Below are 19,536 nucleotides of genomic sequence, written 5' to 3'. Positions count from 1 at the left end.
TAAATGTGACACACAAATAGGCAAGTATTGTGACCAATTTTTTGTCACTGTAATGTGCTTCCAGTGGTGACTGTTTTTTTAAAAGTATCTCTGGAGTGTCTGCCATAATTCAAAACTCTGGCCAGTGAACTGGCCATCTTTAGAAAGCCATCTCACTTCTTTGTATTAGAGAATACATGTGTGCTCGACGCCCATGTCCTCACAGAGTTGTGGAAACAGACATGAGTTAAGGGCATGTACTTTAATTTTAATCACATCCCTCAAAACATTGTTAAGTTCAGGTGACATTTTTTTGGCTAGCCAGCATTTCTGTATGGATCTCACAGGCATAGACTCACATTCAGAAACAACCTCTTCGACCAACTAGTAAAGCCAGAAAGTCATCCTGTCATAGCAGCCACTGTTTCAGTGCATATACTGAGAAAACGACCAATTCAGTTTTCCCGTTAGTACTCATGCAATGACTTGAATAGTCTGCGACTGGTGTTGGCTGGCAAAAAGAAAAAAAATATGCATGTAATGTCTCCTCATGCACATCTCTCAAAAAATATATCCCATAGAAACAAGCATCATTGCCTCGTTGTTCACATTGGTACACTTGTCAGCCTGAATTGTGTACCATCGTGACTAATCCTCTCCAACAGTTGTGCCTCAATATCCTGCTATTTCATCAGTTCCTGTAGTTCTGGTGCTAGCCAAAAGAGAAACACATGCCACCTTTTGAACTGTAGCCTCTCCGAAAGTTCATGACAGATATCTTTAGCAGCAGACAAAATCAACTCTTCACCAATGGTAGAGGGCTTCTTAGCTATAGCAATGTGTTTAGCCACTAAGAATGATGCTCTCAGTGCAGACACTTTTTTTTTTTTGGAAAGGTTTTTGCTGTAGGGCGCGTGTACTCGCGGGAAAGACAGTGAGACAGAAAGCAAGAAATCACCCCCAAGGGGTGATGGCCATGCTATGGTCCCTCTCCATTCTCTTCTCGGGATCTTGGGCACGCACACACACACACTGGCATGGGTGTAAGCCACTGGGTCCAGGACTCAAATTGCAGTTGACTGCATGGGAGTCCAGCGACATAGCCATTACGCTAACTGCTGGTCTCAGTGAAGACAGTTCTGATGAAGTGATAGCCTTCAGTAATTGCTTCCGTTCTTCATGTTCACATAGTTTTCTTTTGAAACACTCCAAAGGCATGTCTTTTAATGCAAGGTGCTAGGTTTCCATGTGGTAAAGCAGTTTTGAAGGCAGTGAACCTGTAATTTAAGAACTCTCAGTATTTTCTTTTAAATGCAGATTTCTTTTTGCTGGCAGCCTTAGGCTTCTGCTGTCTCCATCATAGGGTCTTTTCTCCTTTTCAAAGACACTCTCCAGTGATTGTTTTTTTACTCATGGCTAAGGTTAACTTGTGGGGTTATCAAATTTTTGACTCAGACATGTGCACAGTGCAGGGAAAGAAGTGTGGATACAAGTGGTAAAATAATGGGCAGGTAATACATGGACAAAAGTAAATACTGGATTCTGACTTTCAGCCTGCCACCAGCAGGTTAAATGTGACACACAAATAGGCAAGTATTGTGACCAATTTTTTGTCACTGTAATGTGCTTCCAGTGGTGACTGTTTTTTTAAAAGTATCTCTGGAGTGTCTGCCATAATTCAAAACTCTGGCCAGTGAACTGGCCATCTTTAGAAAGCCATCTCACTTCTTTGTATTAGAGAATACATGTGTGCTCGACGCCCATGTCCTCACAGAGTTGTGGAAACAGACATGAGTTAAGGGCATGTACTTTAATTTTAATCACATCCCTCAAAACATTGTTAAGTTCAGGTGACATTTTTTTGGCTAGCCAGCATTTCTGTATGGATCTCACAGGCATAGACTCACATTCAGAAACAACCTCTTCGACCAACTAGTAAAGCCAGAAAGTCATCCTGTCATAGCAGCCACTGTTTCAGTGCATATACTGAGAAAACGACCAATTCAGTTTTCCCGTTAGTACTCATGCAATGACTTGAATAGTCTGCGACTGGTGTTGGCTGGCAAAAAGAAAAAAAATATGCATGTAATGTCTCCTCATGCACATCTCTCAAAAAATATATCCCATAGAAACAAGCATCATTGCCTCGTTGTTCACATTGGTACACTTGTCAGCCTGAATTGTGTACCATCGTGACTAATCCTCTCCAACAGTTGTGCCTCAATATCCTGCTATTTCATCAGTTCCTGTAGTTCTGGTGCTAGCCAAAAGAGAAACACATGCCACCTTTTGAACTGTAGCCTCTCCGAAAGTTCATGACAGATATCTTTAGCAGCAGACAAAATCAACTCTTCACCAATGGTAGAGGGCTTCTTAGCTATAGCAATGTGGTTAGCCACTAAGAATGATGCTCTCAGTGCAGACACTTTTTTTTTTTTGGAAAGGTTTTTGCTGTAGGGCGCGTGTACTCGCGGGAAAGACAGTGAGACAGAAAGCAAGAAATCACCCCCAAGGGGTGATGGCCATGCTATGGTCCCTCTCCATTCTCTTCTCGGGATCTTGGGCACGCACACACACACACTGGCATGGGTGTAAGCCACTGGGTCCAGGACTCAAATTGCAGTTGACTGCATGGGAGTCCAGCGACATAGCCATTACGCTAACTGCTGGTCTCAGTGAAGACAGTTCTGATGAAGTGATAGCCTTCAGTAATTGCTTCCGTTCTTCATGTTCACATAGTTTTCTTTTGAAACACTCCAAAGGCATGTCTTTTAATGCAAGGTGCTAGGTTTCCATGTGGTAAAGCAGTTTTGAAGGCAGTGAACCTGTAATTTAAGAACTCTCAGTATTTTCTTTTAAATGCAGATTTCTTTTTGCTGGCAGCCTTAGGCTTCTGCTGTCTCCATCATAGGGTCTTTTCTCCTTTTCAAAGACACTCTCCAGTGATTGTTTTTTTACTCATGGCTAAGGTTAACTTGTGGGGTTATCAAATTTTTGACTCAGACATGTGCACAGTGCAGGGAAAGAAGTGTGGATACAAGTGGTAAAATAATGGGCAGGTAATACATGGACAAAAGTAAATACTGGATTCTGACTTTCAGCCTGCCACCAGATGTAGCATAATTGTCATTTGCCACTCACTGCCAAGGTTTTTATATGAATCTGCAAGCATTTGATGTATGGTCTCTGTATGGTCAGTGTTCTCTGCTAATGTTAGGCAGTATTTGTAACCGCTCTCCAGCACTATAATAGTATCACTGCCTCAGCTCCACCTCAGATCATCAGGTATTAAATTATCTTAAGGAACATGCAACCTAGAACCCTCACATGCACAGTTCACAATAGGGTTCATGCTCCTAGGAGAATCTAATGCTGCTGATCTGACAGGAGGTTGAGCTCAGGCACTAATATAAGCGATGAGGGGCAGCTATAAGTACAGATGAAGCTTTTCTTGCCCACCCACCACTCATCTCCTACTGGGTGGCTCAGTTTGTCACTGATCCTAGACCCACCACCTAGGCCTTGGGAACCCCTGCTGTATAGAACTGAGAACAGCCAGAGCTAGGGAAAAATCATTGCATGCAGTGTGTAATGAATATATGGAACATGTTGAATGGGGTCAGTGAAGTATATAGATGTCATCAAAAAAATTTAGGAGATAGAGAATTTCTAAAATGGTATATTATACATACTTTTTTTTTAAAAAAAGAAGGAACCCTTTTTTTTTTTCACTCAGGTTTATAATTTTTGTACCTTTCATTTGGTTCTGTAAATTTTCTTATAAATTTTCTCTTCCCATGCACAATAAGATTACACTGTAGTTTGAAAATGTCCCTCCAGAATTCATTTGTTGAACCATAATAACAGGATCAAGAGAGTAAAAGCTTGATCCAATTATGGTGTAGAAAGATGGGGCTTTGGGAAGATTCATGATTGAGTCCTAGTGTGTTTATAAGGAAAGGAGATGAGGCAGGAAAGGACCACATGGATATAGACCGTGCTCTCCTTTGCTCAAGGTTCTGCCCCCTGACATTTTGTGATGCATTTGAATCTTACACACAGCCAGAATCATGGGTCAATAACCTTTCTTTCTCTCTCTCCTTTTTTTTTTCTTAGAGGTTTTTATTGTGAAACACATGCACTTGCTAGAGAGACAGAGAACAGAAAGTGAGAAATCACTACCCAGGGGGATCACTATGCCTGAGTCCTTTCTCCTCCATTTTCCTCAGGGTTTTAGACATGCATGCACATGTGCCTGGCATGAGTTTGAAGCCATCCAGTCTGGGACTGAAACCATGGTCAACTATGTGGCAGTCCAATGACATAACCATTACACCATCTACTGGTCTCTTTATTTCTTTTAGGATTTTTGCCATTGGGCACATGTCCTCACTGGAGAGAGACAGAGAGAAGAAAAGTAAGAAATCACTCACCTCGGGGGATGGCCACATCAGTCCCTTCTCTCTGGATTTGGGGCAGACACACACACACACCTGGCATGATTTTCAAGCCACCAGTCCCAGACCCAAACCACGGTCAGCCATGTGGGAGTCCAGTGCTTTAATTACCAGACCACCTGGTGGCCCCAAACCTTCTTTCTTTATTGATCATTCAATCTCAGATATTTCTGTTGGCAACACAATAATAGGTCAAGACAGGCCTATGTAAGTAGAGTGACTCTTGAAAGAACTGTGTTCAGAAGTGCTTGAAAACATTATAGAAAATTTGATTATGAAAGCCCAGCAGAGACAAAGCACAAAATAATACCAAGATACTAAGAGTTAAAACTAAAGCTTCCTGGAGCCAGCAGATGGTGTAGTGGTTGCTGGACTCCCACAGAGCCAACCAAGGTTTGAGTCCCAGACCTTTTGGCTTACAATCCAGGCACCTGTGTGTGTGTGCCCAAGATCTCAGAGGGAGAATGGAGAAGAGATTGCAGCATGGCCATCCCTCCCCTGCCCCCAGGGTATGATTTCTTACTTTCGTCCTTTTCTTTCTCTTTGTCTCTGCAGTGACCACACACAATCTATGGCAAAAACCTCTTAAAAATTGAAAAAAAGTAAAATAAAAAAAACTAAAATTTCTTTCCTTTGCATGATTTATTCTTGCAGTCTCTCGTGTGTTGGTATTATTTACTCACTTACTCTAAATAATCTTTTATATACTTGATTTTTTTTTGTACAATAGAAAGGAGCGATATAATAGTTAACACTAATTTTATTTTTGCTGTTATAAGCACTGTTCTACAGGACTCATTTACTACATATCTTTTAATTCTCCCATTAGTCCCATGAAGTAGGTACTACATTGCCACCTCATTTTGGCAGTGATAAAACTAGGACCTAGAAAGATCATGCAGTTTGTAAATGGCAAACATTGACTTTTAACTCAGACCGTCTGACCTCAGTATTTACCTTCTTACTGATGTTACACAGCTTATTAGTTTTGTGAAGGGTTGATGAATATATTCAGCAGCTAAAATTAAGAATGACTTAATATTTCTAGCTGCTGCCTTAAAGAACAAGGCTCTCTAAGTTGGCATAGGCACAGTAACGGAAAGTTTCGACACATTGTGCATTTTATAAATTGAGGTCCTCGATCCATCCAGCAAACATGGAGCCCTTATTAAGAGAGCCTGCACTGGGCTACAAACATCAGACTTCAGAATGACTAAACATAGATTCTGTCCTCTAGTAGCTTACAGTGAGTATAGTGAGAGGGATAGACATATTACCATAGTATAATGTGATGCATAGTACTGTAACAGACAAGGATATCACCAGGGGAGGTCAGTAGACGGTTCAGAGGAATATTGATAACCAAAGTGGGTTTTGAAGGATGAGTCATATTTACCTAGTGTAAAGTGAGGTGAAAGGCAAGGACCAATTTTTGTAGGTAAAAATATTGGCCTTAAAGATGTCCTTAAATGAAAATAAGAAACAAACTATGGTCAATATTCTTCTTAACTAAATAGCTATGCTTCAAAAGTTTTAAATTTACCAGAATTCATAAGGAACTCAAGCAGCTGTTCCGGAAAAAGACAATCAATCCTATTAAAAGAGGGGAGAATGAGTTGAAAAAAACCACTCTCTAAAGATGACATACGAATAGCTAAAAGTCATATGAAAAAAATGTTCATCCCTCATTGTAAGAGAAATGCAGATCAAAACAACAATGAGATATCACCTAACCTCAGTCAGAATGTCTAAGATTAAAAAAACAAAAAATGATAAGTGCTGGCAGGGGTGTGGTGAAAAGGGAACTCTTGCACTGCTGGTGGGAATGTAAATTGGTCCAACCACTGTGGAGAACAATTTGGAGATTCCTCAAAAATCTGCAAATAGAACTACCATATGATCCAGTAATCCCACTCCTTGGTATCTACCAGAAGGACAGAAGAATACTTAATCGGAAAAGTGCTTGCATATCGATGTTTATTGCAGCACTTTTCACGATTGCTAAGTCATGGAAACACCCCAAATGCCCATGAACTGATGAATGGTTAGAAAAACTGTGGCACATATACTCAATGGAATACTATTCATTCATAAAAAAACAACAAAACCCTGGCTTTTGAAAGGAAGTGGATGAATATGGGAGACTTACTGCTGAGTAAAGCAAGCCATGCTATGAAGGAGAGGCACTGTATGTCCCCACTTAATATATACCAAGTGTCTGCACTCTTAAAAAAAAAAAAAAAGATATCTGTTTATCATTATTAAGGAAAAGATATTTTTGTGGTTAAAGAAATGTGGAAAACATTAAAAAAAAAACATGATTACGGTATTAATACATGGTACAATGGTAGGAGGGAGGGTATCAGGAAAAAAATTAACAGATAAAATTTAGAAGTTTTCTGTTGGTGATAATTTTTATTTTAATGTCTCTGATTTGACTAATATGCACTGTGTTCATTTTGGAAAAAAAATTATATGCTATAAAGATGTACAGTGATTAAGTGTAAATTTTTAATGTAAAAAAAGAAAAACTTGTTTAATTAAATTGTTAATAAAATATCAATATCAATGAAAAAATTTTTAAATTTTATTTATCCCATGAATGAGAGGAATTCTAATGTGGCAGTACACACCTAGCCCAGCCAGCCCAGGCTGCAGTCACACAGGTGCCCACATTCTCAGGGAAGTCTTTGGACATGAACCAGTTACCTTCCCATGTGAGTCTGCCTCACAGGCCCTTGCATCACTTTAAAAAGTGTTATTTTATTGGTCAGTTGAAAATTATTTTTATAATTATTTAAAACAGTTATAAAAGCTAATTCTTTGTTATATTTTCAGATGAATCATTTGTTGTTGGTTTACACTCGTCTTTTGATGATCTTTGTGGAAACTCAGAATGTGGAAATCAAGAAAGGAAATTGATAGTGTCCACTAATGAAGTTAAAAGTGATATGCGTATTTCTTCACCTGTATTGAAAACAGATAATAGTCACTTGCCAGCACCTTCCACTTGCCTCAGTCAGTTAAGTCCTCAGAAATCCATGAGTAGTCTTTCAAAGGAGGAAATAAATTGTGAAAGAAACACTTCCGGTGAAATGGTCACCCCTGACAGAAAGCAAGTTGAAGGTATATCTAAGGAAATGTTTTATGAGAACTATAGTTTGGCTCCTGCCTTGTTGACAAAAGACTGTCATTTGGTACATTCAAGATCTAAGAGTTCCTCAGCAAAAAGAAAAAGAATGCCAGAAGACTTAGATTTACCTCCCAAAGAAAAACTAAAGAAAAAGAGGTACAGCAGGAAGTCTATTGTGCCAAGGTTGCAGATGTTTGAGTCAGAAAACAGCCAGCAGCTTATGACCAGATCTGCCATTGAGACTTTGGATTTTGGGGTGTCCTCATATGATGATTATTTTTCTCCTGATAATCTTAAGGAAAGGAATGTAGAGAATCTTCCTCCGAAAGCTCAGCCCTCAAGTCCTTCTCTATTTAACTGCAGAAAAAGTCTTTCTAAGAGGGAGAGAGCAAGCATATTAGAAAAGTCTTATTTTTCCTGCATTAGTATTAAAAACAGGTCAGTTGACATTACTGATTTAACAGCGAAAGCTAGCTCCAGTCCTCAGACACCTACAAACGATGAAGGCAATATAACTTCAAGTTGTGTGACTTCTGAGAATCCATATGTCACTGAAGAATCTTCATGTTGTCGTACACAGGCTGGCCCTCAGCAGAGGGAGAACACATGCTCAGATGAACACAACTTTTCTTATATTATTGATGACCCTACTCATCTAAAAGGGCACCATGGTGATTTAACTTCTTTGAAAGGAAACAATAAAGAAATAAAAGAATTGATTGATATAAAAAGCATGCAAAAAGAAGGTACCACTTCCAAAATGTTGAACTCTTCTGAAGGTCAAGCACAAAGTGATTATAAGCTAAAATTTGTAGATGATATTAATGTGGAAAAATCTACAGAAGAGAAAGAAAACGTATCCAGAGGACATAGTGAAAGTATGTGAATCTCCTTTTTGAAGTGTTTTTTGCTATACGAATATGTAATACTGCGTTCCTATTTTATATTTATCACAGCTTTTTCATAATTTAAATTATTTTTCTTCTCTCCTTTTTTATTTCAAGGAATGTGTGCTTGATGTTTTCTAATAAAAAAAAAATTAGGAATATGACTTGCCATCCTAAGGAATTTCTAAATTTATTGGCCAAATCTGTTGTCATGAATACATTTAGCTATGTTTTGTGCTTCTTACAGATCAAAAGGATGAGTAATATACCTAATAGTAATAATTGACCACAGTGAATGCTTTCTTCTTTTTCCATTGTAGTTTCTCCCTATTATATGATTATTGTATAAAGAGGCATACAAATAGGATTTTTTTGTTTTGTTTTGTTTTTGTTTTTAAGGATTATTTATTTATTTATTTATTTTCATTGCACCAGAGAGAGAGAGATAAAGGGAAAGTGAGAAAATAAGCTATCAGGTCCAGGATTCTAACCATGGTCAGCCATGTGGGGAATCCAGTACCTCAACTACCACACCACCTGCTGACCCCAAATTAGGGGTAGTTGTTTTGTTTTTAGAGAGAGATTTTTGCTATAGGGCGTGTGCGCTTGCCAGAGAAGCAGAAGGACAGAAAGTGAGAAATCACTCCCTAGGGGAGTAGCTGCGCCACAGTCCCTTCTTTGTTCTCCCCTTGGGATTTTTGGCATGTATGCACACACACACCAGTGTGAGTTTGAAGCCTCCAGGTCCTGGAATCAAACTTTGGTCAGCCATATGAGAGTCCAGTGATATAACCATTACTCAATCTTCTAGTCCCAATAGAATCTTGTTTTGTTTTTGTTTTTGTTTTTGTTTTTTAAGACTTTAAGACTGAAAATTAAGGTAGCATAAGCCACCAGGACTATTATTAGCAAGAAAGAGAAGGTATGAGAAAGTAAATTTGGTAATATGTTATCAATATTTATTTTTCAAGACACTGAGCAATGTTAACTGTATTTTTTCAACATACTTTCACTCTGGTAAGGTTTGTTACAGGCCTTGTTTGACCTCCACTTATTTTGCTTTAAGCATATCATTTAAACAGATCTATTCCTATCTGTAATTTAACTGTAACTTTAACAGTGAATTATGTGGGGCCAGCAGGTGGCATGGTAGTTGAGGCACTGGTCTCCCACATGGCTGACCCATAGTTCAAGTCCCAGACCTGGCCGCTTGCTTTCTCACTTTCCTTTTCTCTCTGTCTGTCTGTCTCTGGTCAAAACTGAAGGATAATGATAACAAATAAAATTAAAAATAAATAAATCTTTAAAAAAAGAATGAATTATGTGATGAAAACCATAATAATGAACTATATAGTAATCCTAGCAAAAGTAGCACAGGTAGATTTCAGCAGTCAAATAGAAGAAACTTGAAATTTAAGTGTCTTTACTTAAGGATTTGGTTAAAATTTGAATTCCTAAAGGTCAAGCTTACATTTCATCATTTCTCTATTCTTTAAATAGTTTTAGCCTATTGTTTGTATCTTAGCTTTTTGAACATGTATTAAATTTGACAAACAATATTTTATGTTTCATTAAGCCCAGTATGTGTTTTCAAAATATTTATTTTAAAATCATGTTGTCTCTAAAGTTAACATAAAATAGTAGATATGTAGAATTGTTTCGGAATTATGTATATCTTTTTTTTTTTTTAGAGGTTTTTGCCTTAGAGTGTATGTGCTCGCCAGAGAGAGACAGAGACAGAGACAGTGAGAGGGAAAGTGAGAATCACCCGCTGGGTTGGTGGCCATGACACAGTCCCTTCTCCTCCATGCTTCTGGATTCTTGGGTGCACTTGCACACGTGCCTGGTGTGATTTTTCAAGTCACTGGGTCCTGGAGTAGGACTGTGGTCAAGCATGTAGGAGTCCAGTGACATAACCACTACACCATCAGCTGATCTTGTATATTATGTTCTTAAAACTTGCATTCTTATTCTCTTGTCTTTTTCTTGTATATATTTAAAGCTTTTGAATATTTAATGACATGAAAATGTAAATGAAGTAGAAAAATCTGATTTCAAACAGTGTGACTCACTCTAAAATCATGGTATTATCAAGACAGAGTGTAATAGTCCTTGTAAGCAGGTTTATTTCTTGTTCCAGGACTTAGGGCCCAGTGTCCAGCTCTCAGGGGTCTGACGTAAGTGAAGAAAATGAGAGACAGGTGCAGGTTTACTCACTGGGATGTGGGGGAGATTTGAAGATTTGCTAATGATGTGATGTATGCCATCACTCAGTAGAGTACAGGCAGGGCCCAGTTTGACCCAGGCAGAAACATTCTGAAAGTGCCAATATAAGGGCATCTTCTAGAATCATCTGCTTTAGTTCATCTCCTTCCAAAGAGAAGGAAAAGCATTGGCCTCCAGGATAGGAAAAGGTTAATATTTTTCTAGCTTAAGTCTAACCCCTTTCTTTTATTATAAAATTAAAGCTAATTAATCTTTTAAATTGTACATTATCAGCCCAGTTGTGACTCAGGTGAACCAAGTCTCCTTGGAAATCTACAATAGATGGGAAAAAAAACTAATTCTTCAGTTTAAGTGGACATTCCCTACCTCCTAAAATTATGGAATAGTAAAGACTACTCTTTATATAAAACTATAGTTATCTAAATTTACATGGTAAAATAAAATGCTTTTTACAATTTCTGTTTTCAGTTCACCTTTACTTGCTAATATTAGTAACTAAGATAGTGATAATAAAGGTTTCAAGAACAAATTGCAAAGATTTAGTCATAAACATTAACAGAAATTGAGGGAGAGAATTTTGTTTTTTAAAGTAATTTTTAAAATCATAGTGATCTTATTTTTACATTTTTCTCTAATTTTATGAAAGATACCACAAATATATTTCCAATAAAAAAAAAAATTCCTAAAGAGCCAGCCAGTGGCATGGTGATTAAAGGCAACTGAATCCCACATGGCTAACTGCGTGGTTTGAGTCCTGGACCCAGCAGCTTGAACAATATGCTAGGCACGTGTGCATCCATGATCAAAATCTCTAAAGAAGGAAGAAAAAGAAATGGAGGAGAAGCAATTATAACTTGACTACCCTCCCATGGGAGGTTCTTTCTCACTTGTATTTTTTTCTCTGGTGAGTACACGTGCCCTCTGGCCAAAAGAAATTTAATCATTAAGAAGAATAAAATTTTTTTCATCTCATACTTCTTGCTTACCTTCTTTTATTAATTCATTTAATAACTACAGAAATAAGTTGTGTACTTATGATGTCCCTGGCACTGCCATAGCTTGTAGGAACATAGCAGAGAGTTCCATTCCCTTCATTGAGGCTATGTTCTAATGAAGACAACAGACAGTAAGTGAATATATAATAGTGTCAAATAGTGAGCAATAAGTGATATAAAGGAAAATATGACCATAAAAGTGTGCACGGTTAAAGAAGGCTGCCGAAAAAGTCTTCTCTGAGGAGGTGACATTCCGTCACAGGCCTGAGGAAGCCTTGTGGCTAGCTACCAAAGCCATGTTTCAAACCAAGGTAGCAGATAGAACTAATCTTCAGAAATAGAAAAATGCTTACAACAACTACTAGGAGACCCAGTGTAGCCACAGCTCTGTGCTGAAGGAAGAGGGATCAAAAGGTAGCCAAGAACCAGGTCTTTAGGACCTTCTGTCCCTAATATGTTGAGTTATTTTGTTTTGAAGTGTGATGAGAAGCCATTGGGGGTTTTAAACATGGGAGTAACCAAATCTGAATTATGTTTTAAATGTAACCCTGGAGGGCTAACCAGTGGCATGGTGGTTACGGTGGCTGGATTTTTCTGTAATGGGTCACAAAATAAATATTTTAAGCTTTGTGGACCAAGATGCCAAATAGAGATGTGTAGGTACTTATGTAGACAGTTATGTAATGAGAGAGACATTTTCACAGAATTTTTATTGGCAAACTTAAATATTGAGTAAATTTTTTATGTAATAAAGGCCTGCTGATACAAGAATATAATTCTTTTTTACTTGGAAGAAGAACAGCAGTTCACTTAATTGGATTTAGAGTATTCCTATTGCCGAAATGTATTGCAAATGTGTATTTATTAAGACTTGTAGGGACCAGCAGTTAGCGTAATGGCTATGTCGCTGGACTTCCATGTAGTCGACCGGGGTTCACATCCCAGACCCGGTGGCTTAAAACTCATGCCGGGCATGTGTGCGTGCGTGCCCAAGATCCCGAGAGAAGAATGGAGGAGAAGGGATTGTGGTGTGCCCCTGGGGGAGACTTCTCGCTTTTTGTCTCTCTGTCTCTCTCTGTCTGGCAAGCATATGCACCCTATAGCAAAAAAAATAACCTCTCCAAATTAAAAAAAGAAAAAAAACACTTGTATAATGATTTTTTGTTTTTTTTTCTATTTTTCTTTTTTTCTCTTTAATTTTTTTTTCTTTTTTTGGAGAGGTGTTTTTGCTATAGGGCGTGTGCGCTCGCCGATGTTGGTTTTTTTATAAGATTTTTCTCTTTCACTTTTCAAAGTGCCATGTAGATAGTTACTGCCAGATACTGATAACATTTCATTAGCAGATGATTTTTATTGAACATATTCATCATTTAGAAGGCTTTTGTGGAATTCCGTTAGCTTGCTTTTTTTGGTATGTGCCTTTTATCAGGTACTTATAGTGCAGATTTATCACTTCCAATTGAAAGTTAAGTGGGAGCTCCTCAATTGTGCATTTAAATCAATATTAAAATAATGGAATTTCCCCCATTGTTCTCGCATCCAGTTTGAAAAACATAGTTTGAGCTTAAGACAAATGTTTACACAAAATTTGCATGGGGACGGAGAGCTCACTTTTTATTAACTTTTGTCACAGCAGACAGGAAGTACACAAAGCAGCTTGATGTTACATATTGGAACGACTTCATGCCCACCACCTGACACTGCTTAGCATAGCTCTTCAGGCAACCACCTGCAGTTGGTTTGAACTGCCAGGTAGATAAAGCTGATCAGTCATCCTGAAATGGTATACAGCTTGTTCTTACTTGGTTCTCACTGATGAAGGGGGCTGCACTAGTTTCACAGTACCTTATGGCCACAAGCAGAAGCAAGTCCTTTCCATATCTACAGGCCACTCTTGTCTACTGGTTCAATACAGATGTTCTTCTTTGCTGAGCATGATAGAATTTTATAGGTCGGCACCTTGTGCATATGTGTCATGAGCCTCTCTGAACAACATGGCCATTTCCAGCTACTAGGTTCTTTTTCAGAGAAATAGTCACAACTGGTTGGGAATTGATGCTGGTTAGCTAGTCTTCTACCACTTCCATCTATCTGATCTTATTGAAGGCAAGTCTTAAGACACACATTTATTAAGCAAACATTTGTTTGCAAGCACATGGGAAGAAGAACATGTTGAAGTCTCAGCTCTCTTTCCTTTAGTCTACTGCCGTATTTTACCTGAAATTTTTACTAAAATCACCCAAAACTTAAAAATATTTGAAATGAGTTATGAACCCAAATTTTTTCTTTTTTTTTTTTTTTGGAGAGGTTTTCGCTATAGGGCGCATGCTCTCGCCTGAGAGAGACATAGAGACAAAAAGCGAGAAATCACCTCCCAGGGGGGATGGTCACGCCGCAATCCCTTCTCCTCCATTCTCCTCTCAGGATATAGGGCACGCACGCACATGCGCCCGACGTGAGTTTTAAGCCACCGGGTCCGGGACGCGAACCGTGGTCGACTACGTGGGAGTCCAGCGACATAGCCATTACGCTAACTGCTGGTTCCCAATCAGACAATATTCTTATGGAAGCTTTTGTAAACTTGCTGTCAGTATAAGACCACCAGATATCCTTTGACCCTGTAGTTATCTTGGTCTATGTGGATCAAGTCCTATATATTATTCCCAGGGATACCAGCTATAACTCATACTACACCCTATTTATGAATGGGTAGGGCATACTCCTGTATTATTTAAATCAATTTTTCTTGAATCCATGAGTTTAGCCAATAAGAAACTTTCTGATATCCATTATGCTAATTACCAAACTAATGATGATACCAGTTATCACTCATTTTCCCCCTTAAAGCTTATCCTTTTATTTTTCTCATGAGCAAGACAGCAACATCACCCCCAATAGGTTCCCACTGCCAAGATGCACTGCCAACCCCAGATCATGAGCACACAGGTGTTCCTACACGCCCAGGAGGAATGTCAACCCAGAACTCTCCTATGTTGATCAGTCTCCCAGGTGTCATGTTCATCTCTATATCACTGTCTAGCCCTCCAATTACCGCTCACTTCTATCTTCCATTTTTCCAGTTAACTGGCACCTGGTTCTCCAACTGCCAGCCTCCCGAACTGAGAAAATACATTTCGTTTAAGTCGTTCCAGTTTCTAACTCGCAGCCAGTCATGGTCTAGAAGTATTGGCAATACAACAAGACTACACTCTCATAACTTAATACAATATATTATTATAATTCTATTGTTAACTTCTTACTGTGCCTAATTTATAAATTAAGTTTATCATTGGTTTGTGCATATAGGGAAGAAAAGCACAAGAGGACTTAAGATAGTTCATGGAAAAATGAAATTAAAGCACAAGTTTGGGTGCAACAAAATTTTAAGATCCATTCATAGTTTGTAATAAATACATTTTCCTGGAACTTTTGAAGACCTCTTGTATATAAGGATCTTGTTTGGTACTATACAGAGTTTCGGGCATCTGCTGAGGGTCTTAGAACAGACCTCTCACAGGTAAAGGGAGACACTTTTGATGGTATCCTGAGCTGAACAAGACAAACATTCACAAACGTACATTGGAGGAAGAGCAGCTACATTGTGATGAGTGTGTTATTAAAATTTCTCGGAGCCATTCAAAATAGATGTCCATTAGATAATTGGATATATCCAGCTTTAGCTCAGCTAAGAGGTCTGGGTAAGTTTTCTATAATGATGACTTTATGGAAACTGGTGAAATTACCTTAGAGAATGAAGTCAGCTGATGACAATCTGAGAAAAAGCAGCAGTTTAGGAGTAAACATGAAAAATTACCCAGAAGTACTTTGATCTTTCAAATAATTTTAAGACATACTGGTAAGTAAGTATAGCAGAATTTGTGAAACATTTAAAAAAACAGTAAAAAAACATTTATGTTTTGTGACTATGATTTTTGAAATTATGAAAGTATCATTAGCAACATCAATCTTTCTTAAGTTGTAAAACGTCACCATGTGTTTCCTAGAGCTTTATGTTTACAAAATGATTTGCAACCTGTTTTGTTTGGCAGAATTTGTTTTGAATATACTATGAAGCTACAATTTTTTTTCTTGATTCAATAATAAGAGAGCACCCCAAATTACATCTTGTTTGTCCACTGTCTTATTCTGATAAACTCTTAAGTAAATATTTGCATTTTAAAAGGAAGAATATTAAATGTATAGTAAATTTAATTAACATTCTGATCTTCTAAAAACATTTAGTCTTGGCTATTAAAAGTGAAGAACAGATTCTACATATATTTTACTTTGGGATTATGTGTTCTCAGCATTCCCAAAAAAATGAGCATTGAAAGTAGTGGAAAATAACACTTAATCTTCAACATTAGTAAAAGTGAGAAAATCAGCCAGATCTTAGAACAGAGAACCAATAGCATAATGTCCTTTTATACTACGTCCTAACTCATCCGCTGTAACCATCAGTCCTTATTTAGCAGGTTGAAGTCACCACTGTGGTTGGGCAATCATCTGGAGCTGAAGTAAGACTGGGAGTTAAGTGAAATATAAATGTATACCAAGTGTGATTAAGGTGGGAGAAAAATTATATATAAAAATTGCTGAGGAGGTGGGGGATCAGTATGTGATTGGTTTGAATTTCTGAAGGGATCAGTCTCAGGGTTAATAGACAAAGAGTGTTGGGTTTTGGTTCAGAACCCGGCCTCAATGATTCTAGGGTGCAAGTTGCAAATAACTGGTTTGAATTCAAGGAAATATTTAACCATTATTTGTCTGCCTTTTTTCTCTTAGAAAAGTATCAAAAAATTGACATTATACTCTCCTCCTAACTTAGCTATATCTTATTTTACAGCATCCTATCTGCAAAGCAGGCTTTTCATGTTAGATGATTTGTCATTTCTGAGAGCGCTAACGTTACTTTTGCTTTGAATTATATTTGTCTGTGTCCACATTGTCTGTTAAGGTCTGAGCTCCGTAAGAGTAGGAAAATATCTCTTGCATTGGGTGTCTCTAGTGAGTATCGTCTAATCATTAGATACTTGTTGATATGTGAATGAATGAATGAATGAATGAATGAATAAGATGTACAGCTCAGCTAACCATTACTTGACTGTGACTTGAGACTAGCAACCCCTAGGCTGCTACATGCTGTTACTGTCAAGGTGTGCATGTCATGGTCCTTGTTATGTCCTCCTTCAAATCCCAACTAAATCACAAGTAGACTGTGGAGGAAGTGAGAATAACGAGCACCATATAAGACAGTACCAGTAGGTGAGTCAATGCAGAGTAAACATTTAATACTTCATTGTGTGTTACTTAGGATCACTACACAGTTTAGCATATAATGAAAGCACATTTTACTTGATGAGTATCTTTGGTTTGTGTATCTTCAAGATGAGGTGCTGGTCTAAGGTAGAAATTTGGGAAGTAGATGTCACACATACACTCTATGGAATGCTACTCAGCCATTAAAAACAAACAAACAAACAAAAACAGAACCTGGCATTTGGTAGTGGATGAATATAGATTTACTGCTGAGTGAAGCAAGCTAGGCTATGAAAGAGAGACATTGCATATCTCCACTTAATGTGTACCAGTGTCCACCCTCAATGGCAGAAACTGAAGACTAAAGAATATAGAAGCTTGGAAAATGGTTACAGGTTCTGGAGACAGTGTGGGAAGAGGGTGAGAGAAGTAGAAGAGGGTGAGGAAAGGAATCAAGAAGGAAAGTAGGCAAGACATTTATGGGACATAGAAATGGATGATTATCTGTTAATAACATATGTATTATCTTCAACTGGACTAGTTTGAAGTATTCATGCTGGGTAAATTCAGTTTACAAGCTTTAGCGATGTATAGTGATTGAATGTATAAAATAAAATAAAAAAATTAGGGAGAGAGCAATTATCTGTCACTTGTAGATTGAATTCTGAAGCTTTGTTCTAAAAACTGTTTTCTCGAAAAAGTTATACTGACCTCTGAGTCGAGATTACTTATAGACTCTAGAATGAAATTGCCTCCTCTGAAGAGCCATTTTTGACTATTATTTAAAAATCTAAGGAATGGAGGACAGCTAGCAGTGTGGTGGTTTAGATGACTAGATTGCACATGGCTAGATATGCAGTTTGAATACCAGACCCCAACAGCTTATGAAACACATCAGGCATGGGTACCAGCAATTGATGTAGTGGTTATATCACTGCACTCCCACATATCCAGCCAAGGTTCAAGTCCCAGACCAGAAAGCTTAAAACTCATGCCAGGCACATGTGCTTGCATGCTGAAAATCCCAAGAGCAGAATGGAGGAGAATGGATGACGGCGAGGCCATTCCCCCAAGGGGTGAGGGTGCGTGTGTGATTTCTTGCTGCCTCTCTGTTTCTCCAGCGAGCACATGCATCCTGGGCTAAAATCTCCCTAAAAAAGAAAAAAAGAAAGACAAAAGAAAAACCATCTTAGGTGTGTGTGTGTTGGCCACATACTGAAAATCCCAAGAGCAGAATGGAGGAGAATGGATGACGGCGAGGCCATTCCCCCAAGGGGTGAGGGTGCGTGTGTGATTTCTTGCTGCCTCTCTGTTTCTCCAGCGAGCACATGCATCCTGGGCTAAAATCTCCCTAAAAAAGAAAAAAAGAAAGACAAAAGAAAAACCATCTTAGGTGTGTCTGTGTTGGCCACATGTGTATGCATACCCAAAATCCTAAAAAGACAATGGAGGAAGGATGTGGCATGACCATCCCCTATGGGAGGGGTCTCTCTTTCTCTCTCTCTCTCTCTTTCTCCAGCAAGTGCATGGACACTCTTAAAAATTAATTTTTTAAAAAATCTAAGAATTGGGACTGGCAGGTGGTATAGTGGTTAAGGGTGTTAGACTCCCACATGGCTGACTGTGGTTCGAGTCCTGGACCTGGCAGCCTGCTTCCCTACTTTCCTTCTCTTGCTCTATCCCTCTAGTCAAATTTAAATAAATAAATAAATAAAGTTAGATAAAATAATCCTTTAAAAAATAATAATTGAAGTTTGAATGGAGCATAGGTGTATTGCATTATCGGGTAAACAAATGTGACACTATAGAACACTAACCTGACAGGCAATTTTTTTTTTTTATGACTACTGAGTTAAGTAAATTTTTTGAGATACTAAGTGGAATAAACTAGAAGTTCTAAATAGAACTCAAAGAGCAATAGTAGCCAATGTTTATTTAAAAGGCCTATACTTTCCTGTTAGCATTAAGGATCAATAAAATTTTTATTTTTTGTTCTACTGATGTTGCATTACCATTCAGTCCATGTAGCATTATAACTAATCTTCAATCCACTTGGATTTTAGGTGTTAAAAATGGACCAATAAGGCATCATGTTTTTGATGGCTCATGTGAAGGCTTTAAGGATCGCATCAGTTCTCATGAGGAATCAAAGAAAAATGGGAAAGTCAAAAAGGTTGGTGCTTGAAAATACTGTTTTAAACTTTCAAATGCTGCTACATCATAATGTTCTGCTCTAGGCTGATGAAACTTAAATTGGTCTATCTCACATAGGTCTTATTTTAAAAATTGTTTATGGGTGACTGTTACAAAACTTTGGATATAAACCTGGAGCATTGGTTGCATTCAGAGCAAAGAGTTACTAAGACCAGCCTTATGATGCAGCAGTTAGGCACTGTGCAGAGAAAGTTGGGTCCCACACGACTGAACAGCCTTGGAGTTTAGAATCATTGACTTGAAAAATACTTCAGGCATGCACAAAAACATGTCCAGAATCTTGATGGAACATAGAACTAGAGGAAAAAGGATTGCAGAGTGACCAGGCACATCCTTTCTCTCTCTCTCTCTCTCTCTTTCTCTCTCTCTCTCTCTCTCTCTCTCTC

General features: G+C 38.1%; 1 protein-coding gene across 3 annotated transcripts in view; it reads left to right on the top strand.

Moving 5' to 3' along the window:
• The window catches only part of LOC102473143 (microcephalin), a gene marked incomplete at its 3' end in the record, with an annotated part of 112,273 nt that overhangs the window by 38,503 nt on the left and 54,234 nt on the right, over window positions 1-19,536 (top strand). For all 3 annotated transcript variants that reach the window (XM_027773311.1, XM_006152152.3, XM_014589199.2), the window contains 2 exon segments: window positions 7,275-8,447; window positions 19,000-19,109. In XM_027773311.1, coding sequence (XP_027629112.1) covers window positions 7,275-8,447; window positions 19,000-19,109 — 1,283 coding nt within the window.

This window comes from Tupaia chinensis, unplaced genomic scaffold, assembly GCF_000334495.1.
Source record: "Tupaia chinensis unplaced genomic scaffold, TupChi_1.0 Scaffold000338_1, whole genome shotgun sequence".
In the NCBI taxonomy this organism is placed as follows: Eukaryota; Metazoa; Chordata; class Mammalia; order Scandentia; family Tupaiidae; genus Tupaia; species Tupaia belangeri.
The sequence above is the reverse complement of the archived record's forward strand: the minus strand, read 5'-3'. Positions and strand labels throughout refer to the sequence as shown.